An 18,207-nucleotide genomic window follows, 5' to 3' on the forward strand; every position below is an offset into this window, starting at 1 on the left:
CCAATGTAAATTATTATTATTATTTTTTTTAATCTAATAGTTTGTCTAATTTGTGACATTTACTGTAAATCTATTTGTTAATTAGCGAGACCTGTTCAAAAGATTGCTTTATTTATTTGTCTTTTTTGAAAGACTTGTTTGGCCTACTTGTAATATGAGTTACATGGTGTTGTTGTATGGAAAAGAAGCCATGTTGGTTCATTAGGCTTATTGACTGCTTCCTCAAGTCAGAAGTGGTAGCTCAGTGGGTAAGGTATTGGTTTAGTGATTAGTATGTCCCCACAAGTTTGTGGGTTCAAACCCCAGCTTTGCCATTGTAATTTTTTTTCTTTTTTAAAATCTAATAGTTTGTCTACTTTGTGACATTTACTGTAAATCTATTTGTTAATTAGCGAGACCTGTTTAAAAGATTGCTTTATTTATTTGTCTTTTTTGAAAGACTTGTTTGGCCTACTTTTAAGATGAGTTACATGGTGTTGTTGTATGGAAAAGAAGCCATGTTGGTTCATTAGGCTTATTGACTGCTTGCTCAAGTCAGAAGTGGTAGCTCAGTGGGTAAGGTATTGGTTTAGGGATTAGCAAGTTCCCACAAGGATGTGGTTTCAAAACCTGCCTCTGCCAATGTGAATTATTAATATTATTTTTTTTATCTAATAGTTTGTCTACTTTGTGACATTTACTGTAAATCTATATGTTAATTAGCGAGACCTGTTCAAACGATTGCTTTATTTATTTGTTTTTTTTGAAAGACTTGTTTGGCCTACTTTTAATGAGTTACATGGTGTTGTTGTATGGAAAAGAAGCCATGTTGGTTCATTAGGCTCATTGACTGCTTGCTCAAGATAGAAGTGGTAGCTCAGTGGGTAAGGTATTGGTTTAGGGATTAGCAAGTTCCCACAAGGATGTGGGTTCAAAACCTGCCAATGTAAATTATTAATATTATTTTTTTTATCTAATAGTTTGTCTACTTTGTGACATTTACTGTAAATCTATATGTTAATTAGCGAGACCTGTTTAAAAGATTGCTTTATTTATTTGTTTTTTTTGAAAGACATGTTTGGCCTACTTTTAATATGAGTTACATGGTGTTGTTGTATGGAAAAGAAGCTATGTTGGTTCATTAGGCTTATTGACTGCTTGCTCAAGTCAGAAGTGGTAGCTCAGTGGGTAAGGTATTGGTTTAGTGATTAGTAGATCCCCACAAGTTGTGGGTTCAAACCCCAGCTTAGCCATTGTAATTTTTTTTCTTTTTTAAAATCTAATAGTTTGTCTACTTTGTGTCATTTACTGTAAATCTATTTGTTAATTAGCGAGACCTGTTTAAAACATTGCTTTATACAGCTCAATTAGCTCGCATAACTGAGTGTGTTGAAGAAATAAGAGATTGGATGACCCATAACTTTCTGCTATTAAATCCTGATAAAACGGAGATTTTGCTCATCGGCCCAAAAAATAGTACACAGAAGCTCCAGCATCTCAGCCTGCATTTAGACGGTTGTTCTGTAACTACTAGTTCAACGGTAAAAGACCTGGGAGTTATTTTAGACAGCAACTTATCTTTTAAAAATCACATCAATCAAGTTACAAAAACAGCCTTCTTTCACCTTAGAAATATTTCTAAGCTAAGAAATATGTTATCTATATCTGATGCAGAGAAGCTCGTCCATGCGTTTATGACCTCTAGAATAGACTACTGTAATGCATTACTAGGTGGATGTCCTGCATCATTAATAAACAAGCTTCAGTTAGTTCAGAATGCCGCAGCAAGAGTTCTTACTAGGTCAAGAAAATACGATCATATAACCCCAATCTTATCGTCCCTACATTGGCTTCCTATTAAGTTTCGAATAGACTACAAACTACTGCTACTCACTTATAAAGCACTAAATGGTTTGGCTCCCATGTATCTATCCAGTCTCTTAACACGCTACAATCCGTCACGCTCCCTGAGATCTCAAAACTCTGGGCTTCTAGTAGTTCCTAGAATAGCAAAGTCCACTAAAGGCGGTAGAGCATTTTCACATTTAGCTCCTAAACTCTGGAATAGTCTTCCTGACAGTGTTCGGGGTTCAGATACACTCTCCCAGTTTAAGTGCAGATTAAAAACATATCTTTTTAGCAAAGCCTACACATAACACACATCACACACATCACATCACAACCTTGTGCTCCAGAACATCTGATCACATGCACATTATCAACTTGTGCTGTTAATATCATGAACAGCAGCTACGCTAATTCCTCTCCACTGCTTCTCTTTCTCTCCCCATCCCGAGGCTTCCTGAGGTTTGGCCAGCTCCAGTCACGTCCCACCTCGTGAAGATTATGGACCTATGGATGATCATGGAGAAGTAGATGCCGAGTGTTTAAAGGCCCTGGCATGGAGAAGCTGATGCTGGATCTATGATGATCACAAATTGTTCTGTATTGTTGAAAGATTTATGACCAAACTTTTGATGTCACCCATATGAGGATGGGTTCCCCTTTGAGTCTGGTTCCTCTCAAGGTTTCTTCCTCATATCATCTAAGGGAGTTTTTCCTTGCCACTGTCGCCACGGCTGCTCATCAGGGACAAACGCACACCATTCACCTTCACTGTTGTTTTCTGTAAAGCTGCTTTGAGACAATGTCTGTTGTGAAAAGCGCTATACAAATAAACTTGACTTGACTTGACTTGACTTTATTTATTTGTCTTTTTTGAAAGACTTGTTTGGCCTACTTTTAATATGAGTTACATGGTGTTGTTGTATGGAAAAGAAGCCATGTTGGTTCATTAGGCTTATTGACTGCTTTCTCAAGTCAGAAGTGGTAGCTCAGTGGGTAAGGTATTGGTTTAGGGATTAATAGGTCCCCACAAGTTTGTGGGTTCCAACTCTAGCTTTGCCATTGTATTTTTTTGTATCTTTTAAAATCTAATAGTTTGTCTACTTTGTGACATTTACTGTAAATCTATTTGTTAATTAGCGAGACCTGTTCAAAAGATTGCTTTATTTATTTGTCTTTTTGAAAGACTTGTTTGGCCTACTTTTAATATGAGTTACATGGTGTTGTTGTATGGAAAAGAAGCCATGTTGGTTCATTAGGCTAATTGACTGCTTGCTCAAGTCAGAAGTGGTAGCTCAGTGGGTAAGGTATTGGTTTAGTGATTAGTAGGTCCCCCCAAAGATGTGGGTTCAAAACCTGCCAATGTAAATTATTATTAATATTTTTTTAATCTAATAGTTTGTCTAATTTGTGACATTTCCTGTAAATCTATTTGTTAATTAGCGAGACCTGTTCAAAAGATTGCTTTATTTATTTGTCTTTTTTAAAAGACTTGTTTGGCCTACTTTTAATATGAGTTACATGGTGTTGTTGTATGGAAAAGAAGCCATGTTGGTTTATTAGGCTTATTGACTGCTTGCTCAAGTCAGAAGTGGTAGCTCAGTGGGTAAGGTATTGGTTTAGTGATTAGTAGGTCCCCCCAAGTTTGTTGGTTCAAACCCCAGCTTTGCCATTGTAATTTTTTTAATCTTTTAAAATCTAATTGTTTGTCTACTTTGTGACATTTACTGTAAATCTATTTGTTAAATAGCGAGACCTGTTCAAAAGGTTGCTTTATTTATTTGTTTTTTTTGAAAGACATGTTTGGCCTACTTTTAATATGAGTTACATGGTGTTGTTGTATGGAAAAGAAGCCATGTTGGTTCATTAGGCTTATTGACTGCTTGCTCAAGTCAGAAGTGGTAGCTCAGTGGGTAAGGTATTGGTTTAGTGATTAGTAGGTCCCCTCAAAGTTGTGGGTTCAAACCCCAACTTTGCCATTGGAATTTTTTTTCTTTTTTAAAATCTAATAGTTTGTCTACTTTGTGACATTTACTGTAAATCTATTTGTTAATTAGCGAGACCTGTTCAAAAGATTGCTTTATTTATTTGTCTTTTTTGAAAGACTTGTTTGGCCTACTTTTAATATGAGTTACATGGTGTTGTTGTATGGAAAAGAAGCCATGTTGGTTCATTAGGCTTATTGACTGCTTCTCTAGTCAGAAGTGGTAGCTCAGTGGGTAAGGTATTGGTTTAGTGATTAGTAGGTCCCCACAAGGTTGTAGGTTCAAATCCTAGCTCTGTCATGGTGAATTTTTATTTCTTCCTTGAAATCTAATAGTTTGTCTACTTTGTGACATTTACTGTAAATCTATTTGTTAATTAGCGAGACCTGTTTAAAAGATTGCTTTATTTATTTGTCTTTTTTAAAAGACTTGTTTGGCCTATTTTTAATATGAGTTACATGGTGTTGTTGTATGGAAAAGAAGCCATGTTGGTTCATTAGGCTTATTGACTGCTTGCTCAAGTCAGAAGTGGTAGCTCAGTGGGTAAGGTATTGGTTTAGTGATTAGTAGGTTCCCACAAGGATGTGGGTTCAAAACCTGCCAATGTAAATTATTATTAATATTTTTTTAATCTAATAGTTTGTCTACTTTGTGACATTTACTGTAAATCCATTTGTTAATTAGCGAGACCTGTTCAAAAGATTGCTTTATTTATTTGTCTTTTTTGAAAGACTTGTTTGGCCTACTTGTAATATGAGTTACATGGTGTTGTTGTATGGAAAAGAAGCCATGTTGGTTTATTAGGCTTATTGACTGCTTGCTCAAGTCAGAAGTGTTAGCTCAGTCTGTAAGGTGTTGGTTTAGTAATTAGTTGGATCCCACAAGGTTGTGGGTTCAACCTCCAGCTTTGCCATTGTATTTTTTTGTATCTTTTAAAATCTAATAGTTTGTCTACTTTGTGACATTTACTGTAAATCTATTTGTTAATTAGCGAGACCTGTTCAAAAGATTGCTTTATTTATTTGTCTTTTTTAAAAGACTTGTTTGGCCTACTTTTAATATGAGTTACATGGTGTTGTTTTATGGAAAAGAAGCCATGTTGGTTCATTAGGCTTATTGACTGCTTGCTCAAGTCAGAAGTGGTAGCTCAGTGGGTAAGGTATTGGTTTAGTGATTAGTAGGTCCCCACAAGGATGTGGGTTCAAAACCTGCCAATGTAAATTATTATTAATATTTTTTTAATCTAATAGTTTGTCTAATTTGTGACATTTCCTGTAAATCTATTTGTTAATTAGCGAGACCTGTTCAAAAGATTGCTTTATTTATTTGTCTTTTTTGAAAGACTTGTTTGGCCTACTTGTAATATAAGTTACATGGTGTTGTTGTATGGAAAAGAAGCCATGTTGGTTCATTAGGCTTATTGACTGCTTGCTCAAGTCAGAAGTGGTAGCTCAGTGGGTAAGGTATTGGTTTAGGGATTACCAAGTTCCCACAAGGATGTGGTTTCAAAACCTGCCTCTGCCAATGTAAATTATTAATATTATTTTTTTTATCTAATAGTTTGTCTACTTTGTGACATTTACTGTAAATCTATATGTTAATTAGCGAGACCTGTTCAAATGATTGCTTTATTTATTTGTTTTTTTTGAAAGACATGTTTGGCCTACTTTTAATATGAGTTACATGGTGTTGTTGTATGGAAAAGAAGCCATGTTGGTTCATTAGGCTTATTGACTGCTTGCTCAAGTCAGAAGTGGTAGCTCAGTGGGTAAGGTACTGGTTTAGGGTTTAGAAGGTCCCCACAAGTTTGTGGGTTCAAACTCCAGCTTTGCCATTGTATTTTTTTGTATCTTTTAAAATCTAATAGTTTGTCTACTTTGTGACATTTACTGTAAATCTATTTGTTAATTAGCGAGACCTGTTCAAAAGATTGCTTTATTTATTTGTCTTTTTTAAAAGACTTGTTTGGCCTACTTTTAATATGAGTTACATGGTGTTGTTGTATGAAAAAGAAGCCATGTTGGTTCATTAGGCTTATTGACTGCTTGCTCAAGTCAGAAGTGGTAGCTCAGTGGGTAAGGTATTGGTTTAGTGATTAGTAGGTCCCCACAAGGATGTGGGTTCAAAACCTGCCAATGTAAATTATTATTAATATTTTTTTAATCTAATAGTTTGTCTAATTTGTGACATTTACTGTAAATCTATTTGTTAATTAGCGAGACCTGTTCAAAAGATTGCTTTATTTATTTGTCTTTTTTGAAAGACTTGTTTGGCCTACTTGTAATATAAGTTACATGGTGTTGTTGTATGGAAAAGAAGCCATGTTGGTTCATTAGGCTTATTGACTGCTTGCTCAAGTTAGAAGTGGTAGCTCAGTAGGTAAGGTATTGGGTAAGTGATTAGTAGGTCCCCACAAGTTTGTGGGTTCAAACCCCCAGCTTTGCCATTGTAATTTTTTTTCTCTTTTAAAATCTAATAGTTTGTCCACCTTGTGACATTTACTGTAAATCTATTTGTTAATTAGCAAGACCTGTTCAAAAGATTGCTTTATTTATTTGTCTTTTTTGAAAGACTTGTTTGGCCTACTTGTAATATGAGTTACATGGTGTTGTTGTATGGAAAAGAAGCCATGTTGGTTCATTAGGCTTATTGACTGCTTTCTCAAGTCAGAAGTGGTAGCTCAGTCTGTCAGGTATTGGTTTAGTAATTAGTTGTTTCCCACAAGGTTGTGGGTTTAAATCCTGGTTCTGTCATGGTGAAATTTTATTTCTCCTTTGAAATCTAATAGTTTGTCTACTTTGTGACATTTACTGTAAATCTATTTTTAATTAGCGAGACCTGTTCAAACGATTGCTTTATTTATTTGTCTTTTTTGAAAGACTTGTTTGGCCTACTTTTAATATGAGTTACATGGTGGTGTTGTATGGAAAAGAAGCCATGTTGGTTCATTAGGCTTATTGACTGCTTGCTCAAGTCAGAAGTGGTAGCTCAGTGGGTAAGGTACTGGTTTAGGGATTAGAAGGTCCCCACAAGTTTGTGGGTTCAAACTCCAGCTTTGCCATTGTATTTTTTTTTATCTTTTAAAATCTAATAGTTTGTCTACTTTGTGACATTTACTGTAAATCTATTTGTTAATTAGCGAGACCTGTTCAAAAGATTGCTTTATTTATTTGTCTTTTTTAAAAGCCTTGTTAGGCCTACTTTTAATATGAGTTACATGGTGTTGTTGTATGGAAAAGAAGCCATGTTGGTTCATTAGGCTTATTGACTGCTTGCTCAAGTCGGAAGTGGTAGCTCAGTGGGTAAGGTATTGGTTTAGTGATTAGTAGGTCCCCACAAGTTTGTTGGTTCAAACCCCAGCTTTGCCATTGTAATTTTTTTAATCTTTTAAAACCTAATAGTTTGTCTACTTTGTGACATTTACTGTAAATCTATTTGTTAATACTAGTATTACTGTTAAATTACTACTACTATTACTACTATTACTGTTACTAATTTTTTTATTTTAATTTTTTACATTTTTTTTAACTCTAATTAAAAAAAAATGTATTATAAAAATAGATTTTTCGTTCATCACGGGCGGTTTTGGAACTTAACAGGGTTTACCATGCTACAATTTTTTCTTTTTGTTTACAATTACTATTACCTTTACTACTATCCTTCTGCTAATTGTACAACTGATACTACTGCTATTCCTTTTACTACTACTGGTTCTATTAATTAAACTACTAATTCTGCTTGGACCACAACAATTGCACCACTACTGCTAAGAGAACTACGATTACTCATATAACTACTACTACAACTATATTTACTAATATTACTGTATTTTATTCTATACTATATCCACCTCATTTCAATGTGATTTCCCGCCATGAGCATTAGATTACAGCTACAGTCCTGGCAGCTACATCTGAATATAAAAATAACAGTGGATACGGTCACAGACACCTGCATTTTACGCACAAGATCTCACAGACGAAGCGCATGAAGTAAGGGCAATTTCACACAAACAAATCACCGTTAAGCCTCTTATTCACTCGTTCTGTTTCTCCCTCCAAGAGCTAGTCCTCTATAAAAAGAAAAAAAGAAATAAATGTGCAAATGTAAAGCTGGAAATCAATTTAGAAAAATGCGCTGTCGTGAAATGTAAATTTCACGAGTGCCAAAATGACCAGCGAGTCTGTTATTTTATAAGGGGCTAATTTAATTCCTCTTTGTAAAATAGCACAGTGTCTAGATTCGTAAAAAAAAAAAAAAAATCTAATAAAAGTGTTGTGTGAAGGAAGGGTTGTTTTCCTGACTGATCAAGTAGGAGGATGTTAGGCATAAATCGAGGAGGCACTGGGGAATACGGGATAGAGAAATGTGTGTACAGAATAGAAAAGAAATTCACAAGCTCTTGTCTGGTATCAGCATCTCTGACATTTAAAAGTGACAGGAGCAGTGAGATGTGAGAGGGAAAATAAGCCGCGGGGTTACTGATATGGTTACGACTTTAATTCTGCGTGGGATTTAAAGCACTCGGCCACTCGCCTGCTATTGCAATACATTTATTGAATGCGTTTTATTTCATATCATTCAGGGGTTGTGTGTTTTTTTTTTTCGGATTGTATAAAGTATGAGTTTTTAACATACTAATTTTACTACTTCTTACTATTACTACTATTAATATTATTATAATTTTCAATACCATTTCTACTAGTTTTAATAATAATATTATTGTAACTACTATTACTACTTGTACTACCACATCTGAGACCATAACTACTATTATACATAAATGTACTGGATCATTTGGAAGGTTCGGAATAAGGGCTTCTGCCGTTAAATGTAAACACGTGGCAGCTCTCTGGCAGCCCTCCATTAATAAACCACCTGCTGCCAAATGGCCACGAAGACAAACTGCCATCCATTCACACACAGGCGATCGCTCGTGGAGACGCCTATTACGTATAGCATAAATATCAATGAAGGAAACATTCACAGCTTCACACACCCTTACATATTCTTCAGGAACCATATAGAGTCAGAGCTTCTTCAGCAAGGAAATTCCCAGGAATTTTCAAGAAGGGAAACGTTTCGTGAGAAGTCATGAAAATGTATGGAAATGAACGGGAATAAATTGGGATTGTACAAACTTGCAGGTTAACCCTATAACTTAAATGTAGTTGAAAAAAAGAAAAAAAAAAACTCTTGCAGGATAAACTTTCTTTTCGGCTTCTCCCGTTAGGGGTCGCCACAGCGGATCCTCCGCACGTTTTATTTGGCACATGTTTTATGCTGGATGCCCTTCCTAACGCAACCCTCCCCAATTTATCCGGGCTTGGGACCGGCACTAAGAGTGGCTGGGGATGGTTCCCTGACCGGGAATCGAACCCGGGTCGCAGCGGTGGGAGCGCTGCATCTTAACCACTAGACCACCAGGGGACCTTGTAGGATAATTTCGGTTAAAACAACCAGATTGAATGCAATTTCAGTTGAACTTTTTAAACTTTCGTCACTACTTTTACTTCTACTAAAATCTCCGCTTTTATTATTTCTACTGCTACTATTAGTAATATTTCTACTACTAAATAGTAGATTTTACAATTACAATAGTAGATATTACACTACAATGACCTTTAATTTTATTACTACTACCACCATGACTGCTAATATTACAACTTCTACTATCACTACTGCTATTATTACTAGTTTTACTATAATAACTACTACTAAATTCTTGTAGTACTTTACTTTTTAGCACTACTACTATTGATACAATTACTTTTAATACTACTACTACTATTAATACTACTTCTACTACACTCAGTACCATTCCCAGTACTTCTACTACTATCACTTTTACAATCACCACTACTACTATTGCAGCCGTCACTAGTACTTAATACAGTAAAACCCAGTTGTACGAGCAACCTATAGTACGAACAAACGGAGACACGAGCAACCTCGCTCGCAAAATTTTACCCTGTTTCACGAGCAAATTTCGAAGGCACGAGCCAACTCACGCAGCCGGGTCCCCGTTTTCGGGTCGGATCAGTCGCTTAGTTGATGACGTATCACTCGGTCGCTCTCGTTGTTCAGTGCAGCAAAAACGTAACTGCGGGGCAGCGGGGGCGTGGCCGAGCGGCGGTTTGTGAATGGAGGGCGGGTCCGGGAGCAGATAGGCAGGGGATTGCCTCACCTGAAGTTAATGTGACCTAATGATTGTTCTCCTATTTCCAGTTTTCGGAGGGTGCATTTAAGGAACAGAGCGTGTGTGTGTGTGTGTGCGCGTGCGTGTGCGTGCGTGCGTGTGTGTGTGCGCGCGTGCGTGCGTGTAAGCAGCAGTAAAGCCTTTGCACCTGACCTGTTGTGGCGTTCCTTATTCCCGTATTCATACGCTCTCCCACAGTAACTTATATATTTTTATTTCACTAGAAATCTTGAAAAATGTCTCCCAAGAAAATCAGTGATGGTGCTGTGAAAACGAAAGTAAATAGAATTACCATGGAAACCGAGGAGGTTACGAGCACGCGTCCCAAACTCACAATCATCCACTACCACATGAGTAAGTGTTAAATTATGTTTACATTACGGTAATATGCGGTGTATTTGTTTGTTAAAACAGGCTACAAATACTTTTTAAGTGGAAAAAAAAGTGATCGGATGAGATCTCGGAACGGATTAAATCGCTTTTACATTCATTCCTATGGGGAAAATCAGTTCGAACGCACGAGCAAATGGACCTACGAGCAATTTTCAAGAACGAATAATGCCAACGGGGTTCCACTGTACCACTACTATTACCTGTACTACTATTATTACTCCATCTTTATCTATCACTGTTACTTTCTTCTACTATTATTACTTCTACTACTATTACTTCTACATTTAAAACTATCATACAATTGCCACTACTGCTATTACACTTAACACTATTATGATTACTACCATTACTGGTACTTCTATCGCTTCAATTACTATTAGTATTACTTCTACTACAATCAGTACTATTGCTAGTACTTCTACTCCTATTACTTTTACACTTACCACTACCATAACTACTGCTACTTTTACTATCATTACCTTTACTTCTGTAATTACTGCTATTGCTATAATTACTTTTACTTCTCCTAAAATTACTATTATAACTATTTTTTATTATAATTACTTCTACAGTTACTCCTGCTATTATTATTTTTTTCCTACTACTACTACAAGTTACTACTAGTATTACTACTTTCACTAGTACTTTTATTATTACCACACTATTGTTTTAATTACTATTCATACTTCTACTACAATCAGTACTATTGCTAGTACTTCTGCTACCATTACCTTTACACTTACCACTACCATTACTACTGCTACTTTTACTACCATTACTAGTTCTTCTACTTCTGTTAAAATTACTGCGATTACTACTACTATCACTATTACTATAATTACTTTTAATTCTCCTAAAATTACTATTATAACTACAATTTCTTTTAATTAATTTTACAATTACTTTTACAGTTACTTCTGCTATTAGTGTTATTTTTACTACTACTACTACTACTACAAGTTACTACTAGTATTACTACCTTTACTAGTACTTCTATTATTACTATACTATTGCTTTAACTACTTCTACTTCTACTTCTACTACAATCAGTACTATTGCTAGTACTTCTGCTACCATTACCTTTACACTTACCACTACCATTACTACTGCTACTTTTACTACCATTACTAGTTCTTCTACTTCTGTTAAAATTACTGCGATTACTACTACTATCACTATTACTATAATTACTTTTATTTCTCCTAACATTACTATTATAACTACAATTTCTTTTAATTAATTTTACAATTACTTTTACAGTTACTCCTGCTATTAGTGTTATTTTTACTACTACTACTACTACAAGTTACTACTAGTATTACTACCTTTACTAGTACTTCTATTATTACTATACTATTGCTTTAACTACTATTCATACTACTTCTACTACAATCAGTACTATTGCTAGTACTTCTGCTACCATTACCTTTACACTTACTACTACCATTACTACTGCTACTTTTACTACCATTACTAGTTCTTCTACTTCTGTTAAAATTACTGCTATTACTACTACTATCACTATTACTATAATTACTTTTATTTCTCCTAAAATTACTATTATAACTACTATTTTTTATTACTTTTTCAATTACTTCTACAGTTACTACTGCTATTAGTTTTACTACTACTACTACTACTACTACAAGTTACTACTAGTAATCCTACTTTTACTAGTACTTCTATTATTACTATACTATTGCTTTAACTACTAGTCATACTTCTTCTACTACAATCAGTACTACTACTAGTACTTCTGCTACCATTACTTTTACACTACTATTACTACTGCTACTTTTACTACCATTGCTAGTCATTTTATTACTTAATACCATTACTATAACTGTTCATTCTACTACATATTCTGCTTCTTTTAATACTTTTATGACTAGTACTACTACTACTACTATCACTACTACTATTAGTTCTACAGTTACCCCGCTCTTATTATTATTGCTACTACTATTACTAGAGTTACTGCTACTATACCTCTGCTATTATTAGTACTACTACTATTGTTATAATTACTACTACTAGATCTCTTAATACTACTATTATTACTCGTACTTTTATTACCTATTACTGTTGCTTTTACTAGTATTACTACTTCTACAACGATTAGCACTATTAACTACTACAATAAATCATTCATAAAAATAATAAAAAATTAAGAATACTTTGCATATTAAAAACACTCATACTGTGATATATATATATCAAGAGCAAACGTTTATTTATTTATTTATTTTTAAAGTAGACGATGCTATGCACAAGATCCCAAGCTGTGCCAGCAACCCCCATGCTGAAACGAAACCCACATCATGTAGAGTCACGACCGGGCGGGGAAGCAGAAATGAAAATGCTTTGTAAATTTTCTTTTTTTTTTAAATGAATATACAGCCAATGTTTCCTCCATATTTGAATGGCATTTGGGCTGCTTTGTACTTATGTTCCACATGCCCAGGGGATTTAAAAGTGTCTGAAACGCTTTCAGAGTGTGTGTGTGAGAGATTCTGCAGCCAGTCATGAGACATCTGTGCTCCTGCCTGAAACCCCAAAGGAGCCTTCAAAACATGGCTGCAAGCCCTTCGCTATCATCTCAGGAATTGGACGTATGGAGCTCTGACTCACGCTGGCACCAAGGCCGCAATGTACGTGTCCATTGGTATCTAATGACAGTCATTAGCCCGTGTCCCGTGATGTCCTGCTCTCTCAAAGTCAGTGTGTATTCTGATAAATGAGACACATTTATCTCTGTGGGAATGGGGGTCAGATCGGGTCAGCGAAAGAAAACGAAAATGAAAAGAGGAGAAACGTGAAGTCTGATATTACGGATGTGGCTTTGTGTGTGAATAGGACTCGAAAATGATGGAAAGAACAAAGACAAAAGAGCTGAACGGAAAAATGAGAGCGTGATGTGTACCTGTCACAGTAACACACTCCACTGTCTGCTCTTGGACTCCATGGCCACAAGCTCTGTCCTGAGGCAAGCAGGGACCTTCTGATGTCACGCGCCACAGGAAGCTCACGGGGTGATCACAGGTCATTGCTTCGCTAACGTGAGGGCAGCTTTCGGACTCCCCCCAGGGCTCCTCGACAATAAAGCGCATCCTGAACATGAAACCTGCAAAAGAGGAAAGGTGGATCAGCCTGGTGCCGTGTGTGTGTGTGTGTGTGTGTGTGTGTGTGTGTGTGTGTGTGTGTGTGTGTGTGTGTGTGTGTGTGTGTGTGTGTGTGAGGTGGAATGCTGGTGTGACAAATGACAAGGTAGGTAAGAAATGGGGTTCTGCAGATGAGCTTTTTCCTCATTATACTCGTACCGTTACGTTCACATAAAAACGTGATTGTGTTCGTCTAATATCTCACACAGGCGGCAATCTGAAACTACCTTTTTTTTTTTTTTTTCCATTATCATTTATCTGGCAAAACAAAAACAAAAAAGCGGCTACAGACTAATGTATGGAACGAGGTTATGATACAACAAGCACTTCAAAATTAGTTCACAGGAACAAATGGAGAGAAAGCTGCTAATTAAGTACACACCCATTGAGCCCTGTATACACATCATTAGGCCAATCAGCCAGAACATTAAAACCACCTTTTGAATATTGCTGTATAGGGTGGCAAAGGGGCGGAAAATTTCTGGTAAATTTTCAGAAACTTTCTGGAAACCTTCCATGAGAACTTTATTCTGTTCAATGGAAAATTGTGAAAATGTATATAATCTGTACCATTTATGTATGTATGAATATATATATATATATATATATATATATATATATATATATTAATAGCACTATACACATACATTCTTATGAGATAAGGGCCTATAGTTCATATACATCTCGAAAAATTCCAAGTTAGTAAGTATCCAAACTCACCCAGAATTTATAGGAATTAATTAGAAATTTTGGGACATTTATATATTATATCATATACAAACACAAATATAAACATTTTGTTTGGTTATAAACTAACATGCGCCTCAGTTGACCTGCAGTAAGAGTGCTCTGTGCATGAAATCTGGTTGTTTTAACCAAAATTATGCGGCGAGTTTTTTTTTTTCTTTCTCCCAACTACATTTAAGTTATAGGCTAACCTGCAATTTAGCAATTTATTCCCGTTCATTTCCATAAATTTTCATGAATTCTCATGAAACATTTCTCTTCACTAGCAATATGATCGAAATGTTATAAGGTATAATGTATGAGGAGCACACCTTCAGGCGTCTTGTGGAGCCCATCGCTGAAGGAGCTCTGACTCTATATGTTCCCTGGAGAATCTGTAAGGTGTGTGAAGCTGTGAAGGTTTCACTCATTGATATTTATGCTAGTAATAGGCGTCTCCACGGGCGATTGCCAGTGTGTGAATGGATGGCAGTTTGTCTCCGTGGCCATTTGGCAGCAGGCGGTTTATTATTGGAGGGCTGCCAGAGAGCTGCCACATGTTTGCATTTAACGGCCCTGATTCCGAACCCTACAAATGATCCAGAGCGCTTACAATTTATACATTTATTCATTTATACACCTGAGCACTTACTTGAGGGTTAAGGGCTTTGCTCATGCCCCCTGCAGTGGCAGCTTGATGGGATTCTGGGATTTGAACTTTTCAATTAGAAGTCTAATGTCTGTCCAACTTTCCTACCACTTGGGTGTATATATTTAAGATTAAAGATCACTTTGAAAAATGGCAGGTTTAAAGGTATAAAAAGATCAAAAGAAGTACGTTTTATTCTTTAATGTGAATAAATATATAAGCTTCTCCGCAGCAATATATTCCGTTTGATTTACGAACTTTGGTTACCTTTTCTCTTCTTGTCTGATCATTGCTCCCCTACATTATACTTTTTTTTATTATTATTATTATAATAGACCTTGTTACAAGCGATTGTATTTCGCTTTACTAACAGTGTCCAAAATCAGTCCCCACCTTTAAAACTCTCGTTTTTTTTTTTTTTTTTTAAATAGACCGAGGGTTAGACGTACAGCCTGCGGAGAATCAGCACCAGAACTGACATGAGCTCAACCTCAACGGGAAAACAGTTCATGCCGGGGGAAAAAAAAAGAAAAAAGCTTGAGTTGATTTAATTCTCTCATGAGCTTTGAGTGGGATGTTTCATCTCTCACCTTTCGTTCCTGGATGTTCTATAGTGTTGTCATGGATACAAGGTCCCCAAGGTGACCAAGGAGAGAGATGGCAAGGTTTCGAACAGGGAATGGAGCAAAACTGGATCAGCGATGGAGGAGGAAGATTGGAGCACAAGTTCTGCCCAACAGGTCTGCATACTGGACAAAAAGATGGAGTTTATACGGGATTCATTGTGTGCGTGACATAAATATCAAAAGTATGTGGACACCTGACCATCATTCACCTACTGTATGTGGGGCTTTTCTCAAATCCCAAAGCTTTGGAAGCTTTTAGCTAAGAGTTAGTAACCTAATTTTATTAGAATTTTTTTTATAGAAACGTGACCAGGCTGAAAGCAAGTCAAAATAGCTATCACACAGCATCGTGATGCCCATTTACACAAAACGATCATCATAAGGACATGGTCTATGAAGTCCCTCACAAAGGCCTGATCTTATGAATCCCACTGAACACATATTTAGAATAAACTGAAACACTGATCCTGATGTCAGTACCTGATTTCACTAAGGCTCTTGTAGCTTGGTGGACAGACGTTGCAGAAAAGTGGGACTGATTCTTTGTAAAGAGATCTTCAGTGGTGCAAGTGATTGTTCAGGTGAACATCTTCTCAAAGAAAACGACCTCGTCCACAATTTATGTTGTCAGAGCTGCTGTTATTAACCTTTTCCAACCAATCGGATTTAGAGATGTAACTCGTATAAAAAAATAAAAAAAAACCCACTCCAAAAATCTAGTGATAAGACTTTGCAGTTTTCTGAGCTGTCCAAGGATATTGAAATAATAGCCCAATTGTTTTGTTGGCCACGTTTTCTTAATTTTTTATTACAATCTATATAATATGTTACATTTAACCAATTTATGTGGAGAAGGAACCAGGCATTATCCTGCAGTGTCCCTCCCAGCTGTGCTGCGGGATCATCTTGTGATAATATTATTATATCAAACTTTATAACTCCCATATGAAGCCAGCTGTTTTGTTCTGAACAGCGTGACGTTAAAGGGTCGCTTTGCGAAACATTAAAGACACTGATGTCTGCGCAAATCAAAACATTCACGGAAAGAAAAGACGCAGTGCCGCACAGCAATTCGAGCATCTCATATGTCTCATAACTCTCCGGATTCGATCTAAAGCGCGACGAACTTACCGTGGGATTTTGTCGCGTTGTCAAATATCCTCACGCAGTAGGCCTCGCGGGTCTGGATCCCACCCCCGCATAGAGAGCTGCTGTTACCGTGGCGATGATCCTGCTGACTGATCAGCAGTTTCACCTGGCACGAACCCCAGTTCGTTACCTTCCAGTCGTACCTGTGTGTTCAGCGAACGTTACCGAACATCAATCCACATAAAAATCCAGTTCAATATGCTGTTATTATGGGTGTGTACCTTGGACAATGTGGAAGAAGATCTTCCAGTGTGTTACAAGTCTCGACTTCTTCTAAAGCAGGACATTCTTCTCCTCCAGCAATAGGAACCGTCCGCACACTGCGCTTCCTGCTCCGGAAGCCCGGGGATTGATCGGTTGACCTACAGGTTTTGGAGCAAGGGCTCCATTCTGACCAAGCGGAAACGTCACAATCTCTGGGCATCACGCACGAGCGAAAGTTTACAGGGGTGCCGGCATGGTCGCAAAGACTGGGAATGGAGAAGTAAAACATTCAGAACCTTGAGTCATCATGGTGGTGTTCGGTAAAGGAATTAAAAGGGGGCAGTTTGCATCTTAGCATAAAAGTCGCAATTTATTCTCTAAAGCAGGGGTCCCCAAACTTTGTCTGTGAGGGCCACATAATTATTCTTTATTTTATTGGGGGGACGGGTCGGCCTGTAACAGAGAATTCCATTTGCCAGTGTGACTAGCAGTATTATTGTGGAGCTTTTATTATGATTTTAAATGTATTTATTTTCCCTACTAATGCTGGAGTCATTTATTTTGTTCTGCACCATAAGACCATAATTACTATTATAATGAATTTTATTTTTATATTCATTGCTCTTGAAATCAAAACATTTACTTATGCATGTGGTTAGTGGGCGAATCTAACAAATAATTAGGCTACGCTAATAACTGGAGGTTGACCCATAGTGGATTTTACCGATAGCTAGGTTGGATGGTACTTGCAGATAATCGATTAATCACACATAAAATGGATACTAGATAAAAAATAAAAAAAACAAGCAGAACACTCCATGCAAAATAGTACTTATTACAAAAAAAAAGATAAAAAGATAAAACGGAATAATATAAACGTGCTAAATGAAATATATATGAATATATGTATTAATAAATTCAATTATATAATTAATAAATGATAAATGTAATATAGCGCTCTCCGTGCAGCACAATGTCTCGCATGCAGCACATTAGTGATTTGCCCCTAGAGGCCGCTTTCATAGCGACAACCAAGCTGGAAAAACTATTTGGTCAGATTTTTGTCGATAGTTCCATCATTCTATCGGTGCCTCGACCTCTATTAATAACTAAGAGCAATTTTAGTTTATTATCAAACACAGATTTGATATAAGTAAAACATATTTAAAAGTCAGGTTTCTAAATATGTCTCTGGCATTGTTCAGAGGGCCGTTACAAATGTGGACACAAAACCAAAGGGGCCATCATCGAATAAGAAAAAGCAATTAGCAAGACTTCTATGTGCTGTATG

At 36.5% G+C, this 18,207-nt stretch overlaps 2 protein-coding genes across 5 annotated transcripts in view; one reads left to right on the top strand and one right to left on the bottom strand.

Annotated features, from left to right (window-relative positions):
• slc4a10a (solute carrier family 4 member 10a) overlaps positions 1 to 18,207 on the top strand; it is a 352,554-nt gene that overhangs the window by 210,158 nt on the left and 124,189 nt on the right. The window lies entirely within an intron of this gene.
• Positions 1 to 18,207, bottom strand: part of thsd7bb (thrombospondin, type I, domain containing 7Bb) — a 195,005-nt gene that overhangs the window by 145,580 nt on the left and 31,218 nt on the right. For all 4 annotated transcript variants that reach the window (XR_014536237.1, XM_083557751.1, XM_083557752.1 and 1 more), the window contains exons 4-7: positions 16,934 to 17,182; positions 16,695 to 16,855; positions 15,528 to 15,686; positions 13,325 to 13,525 (exon numbers count right to left, since the gene is read on the bottom strand). Coding sequence is in view for 3 of the 4 variants with exons in the window: in XM_083557751.1 (XP_083413877.1) it covers positions 13,325 to 13,525; positions 15,528 to 15,686; positions 16,695 to 16,855; positions 16,934 to 17,182 (770 nt within the window). In the remaining variant the exon portion in view is untranslated. The remainder of the gene's footprint in view (positions 1 to 13,324; positions 13,526 to 15,527; positions 15,687 to 16,694; positions 16,856 to 16,933; positions 17,183 to 18,207) is intronic.

Source organism: Silurus aristotelis (genome assembly GCF_946808225.1).
Source record: "Silurus aristotelis genome assembly, chromosome: 13".
Taxonomy (NCBI): domain Eukaryota; kingdom Metazoa; phylum Chordata; class Actinopteri; order Siluriformes; family Siluridae; genus Silurus; species Silurus aristotelis.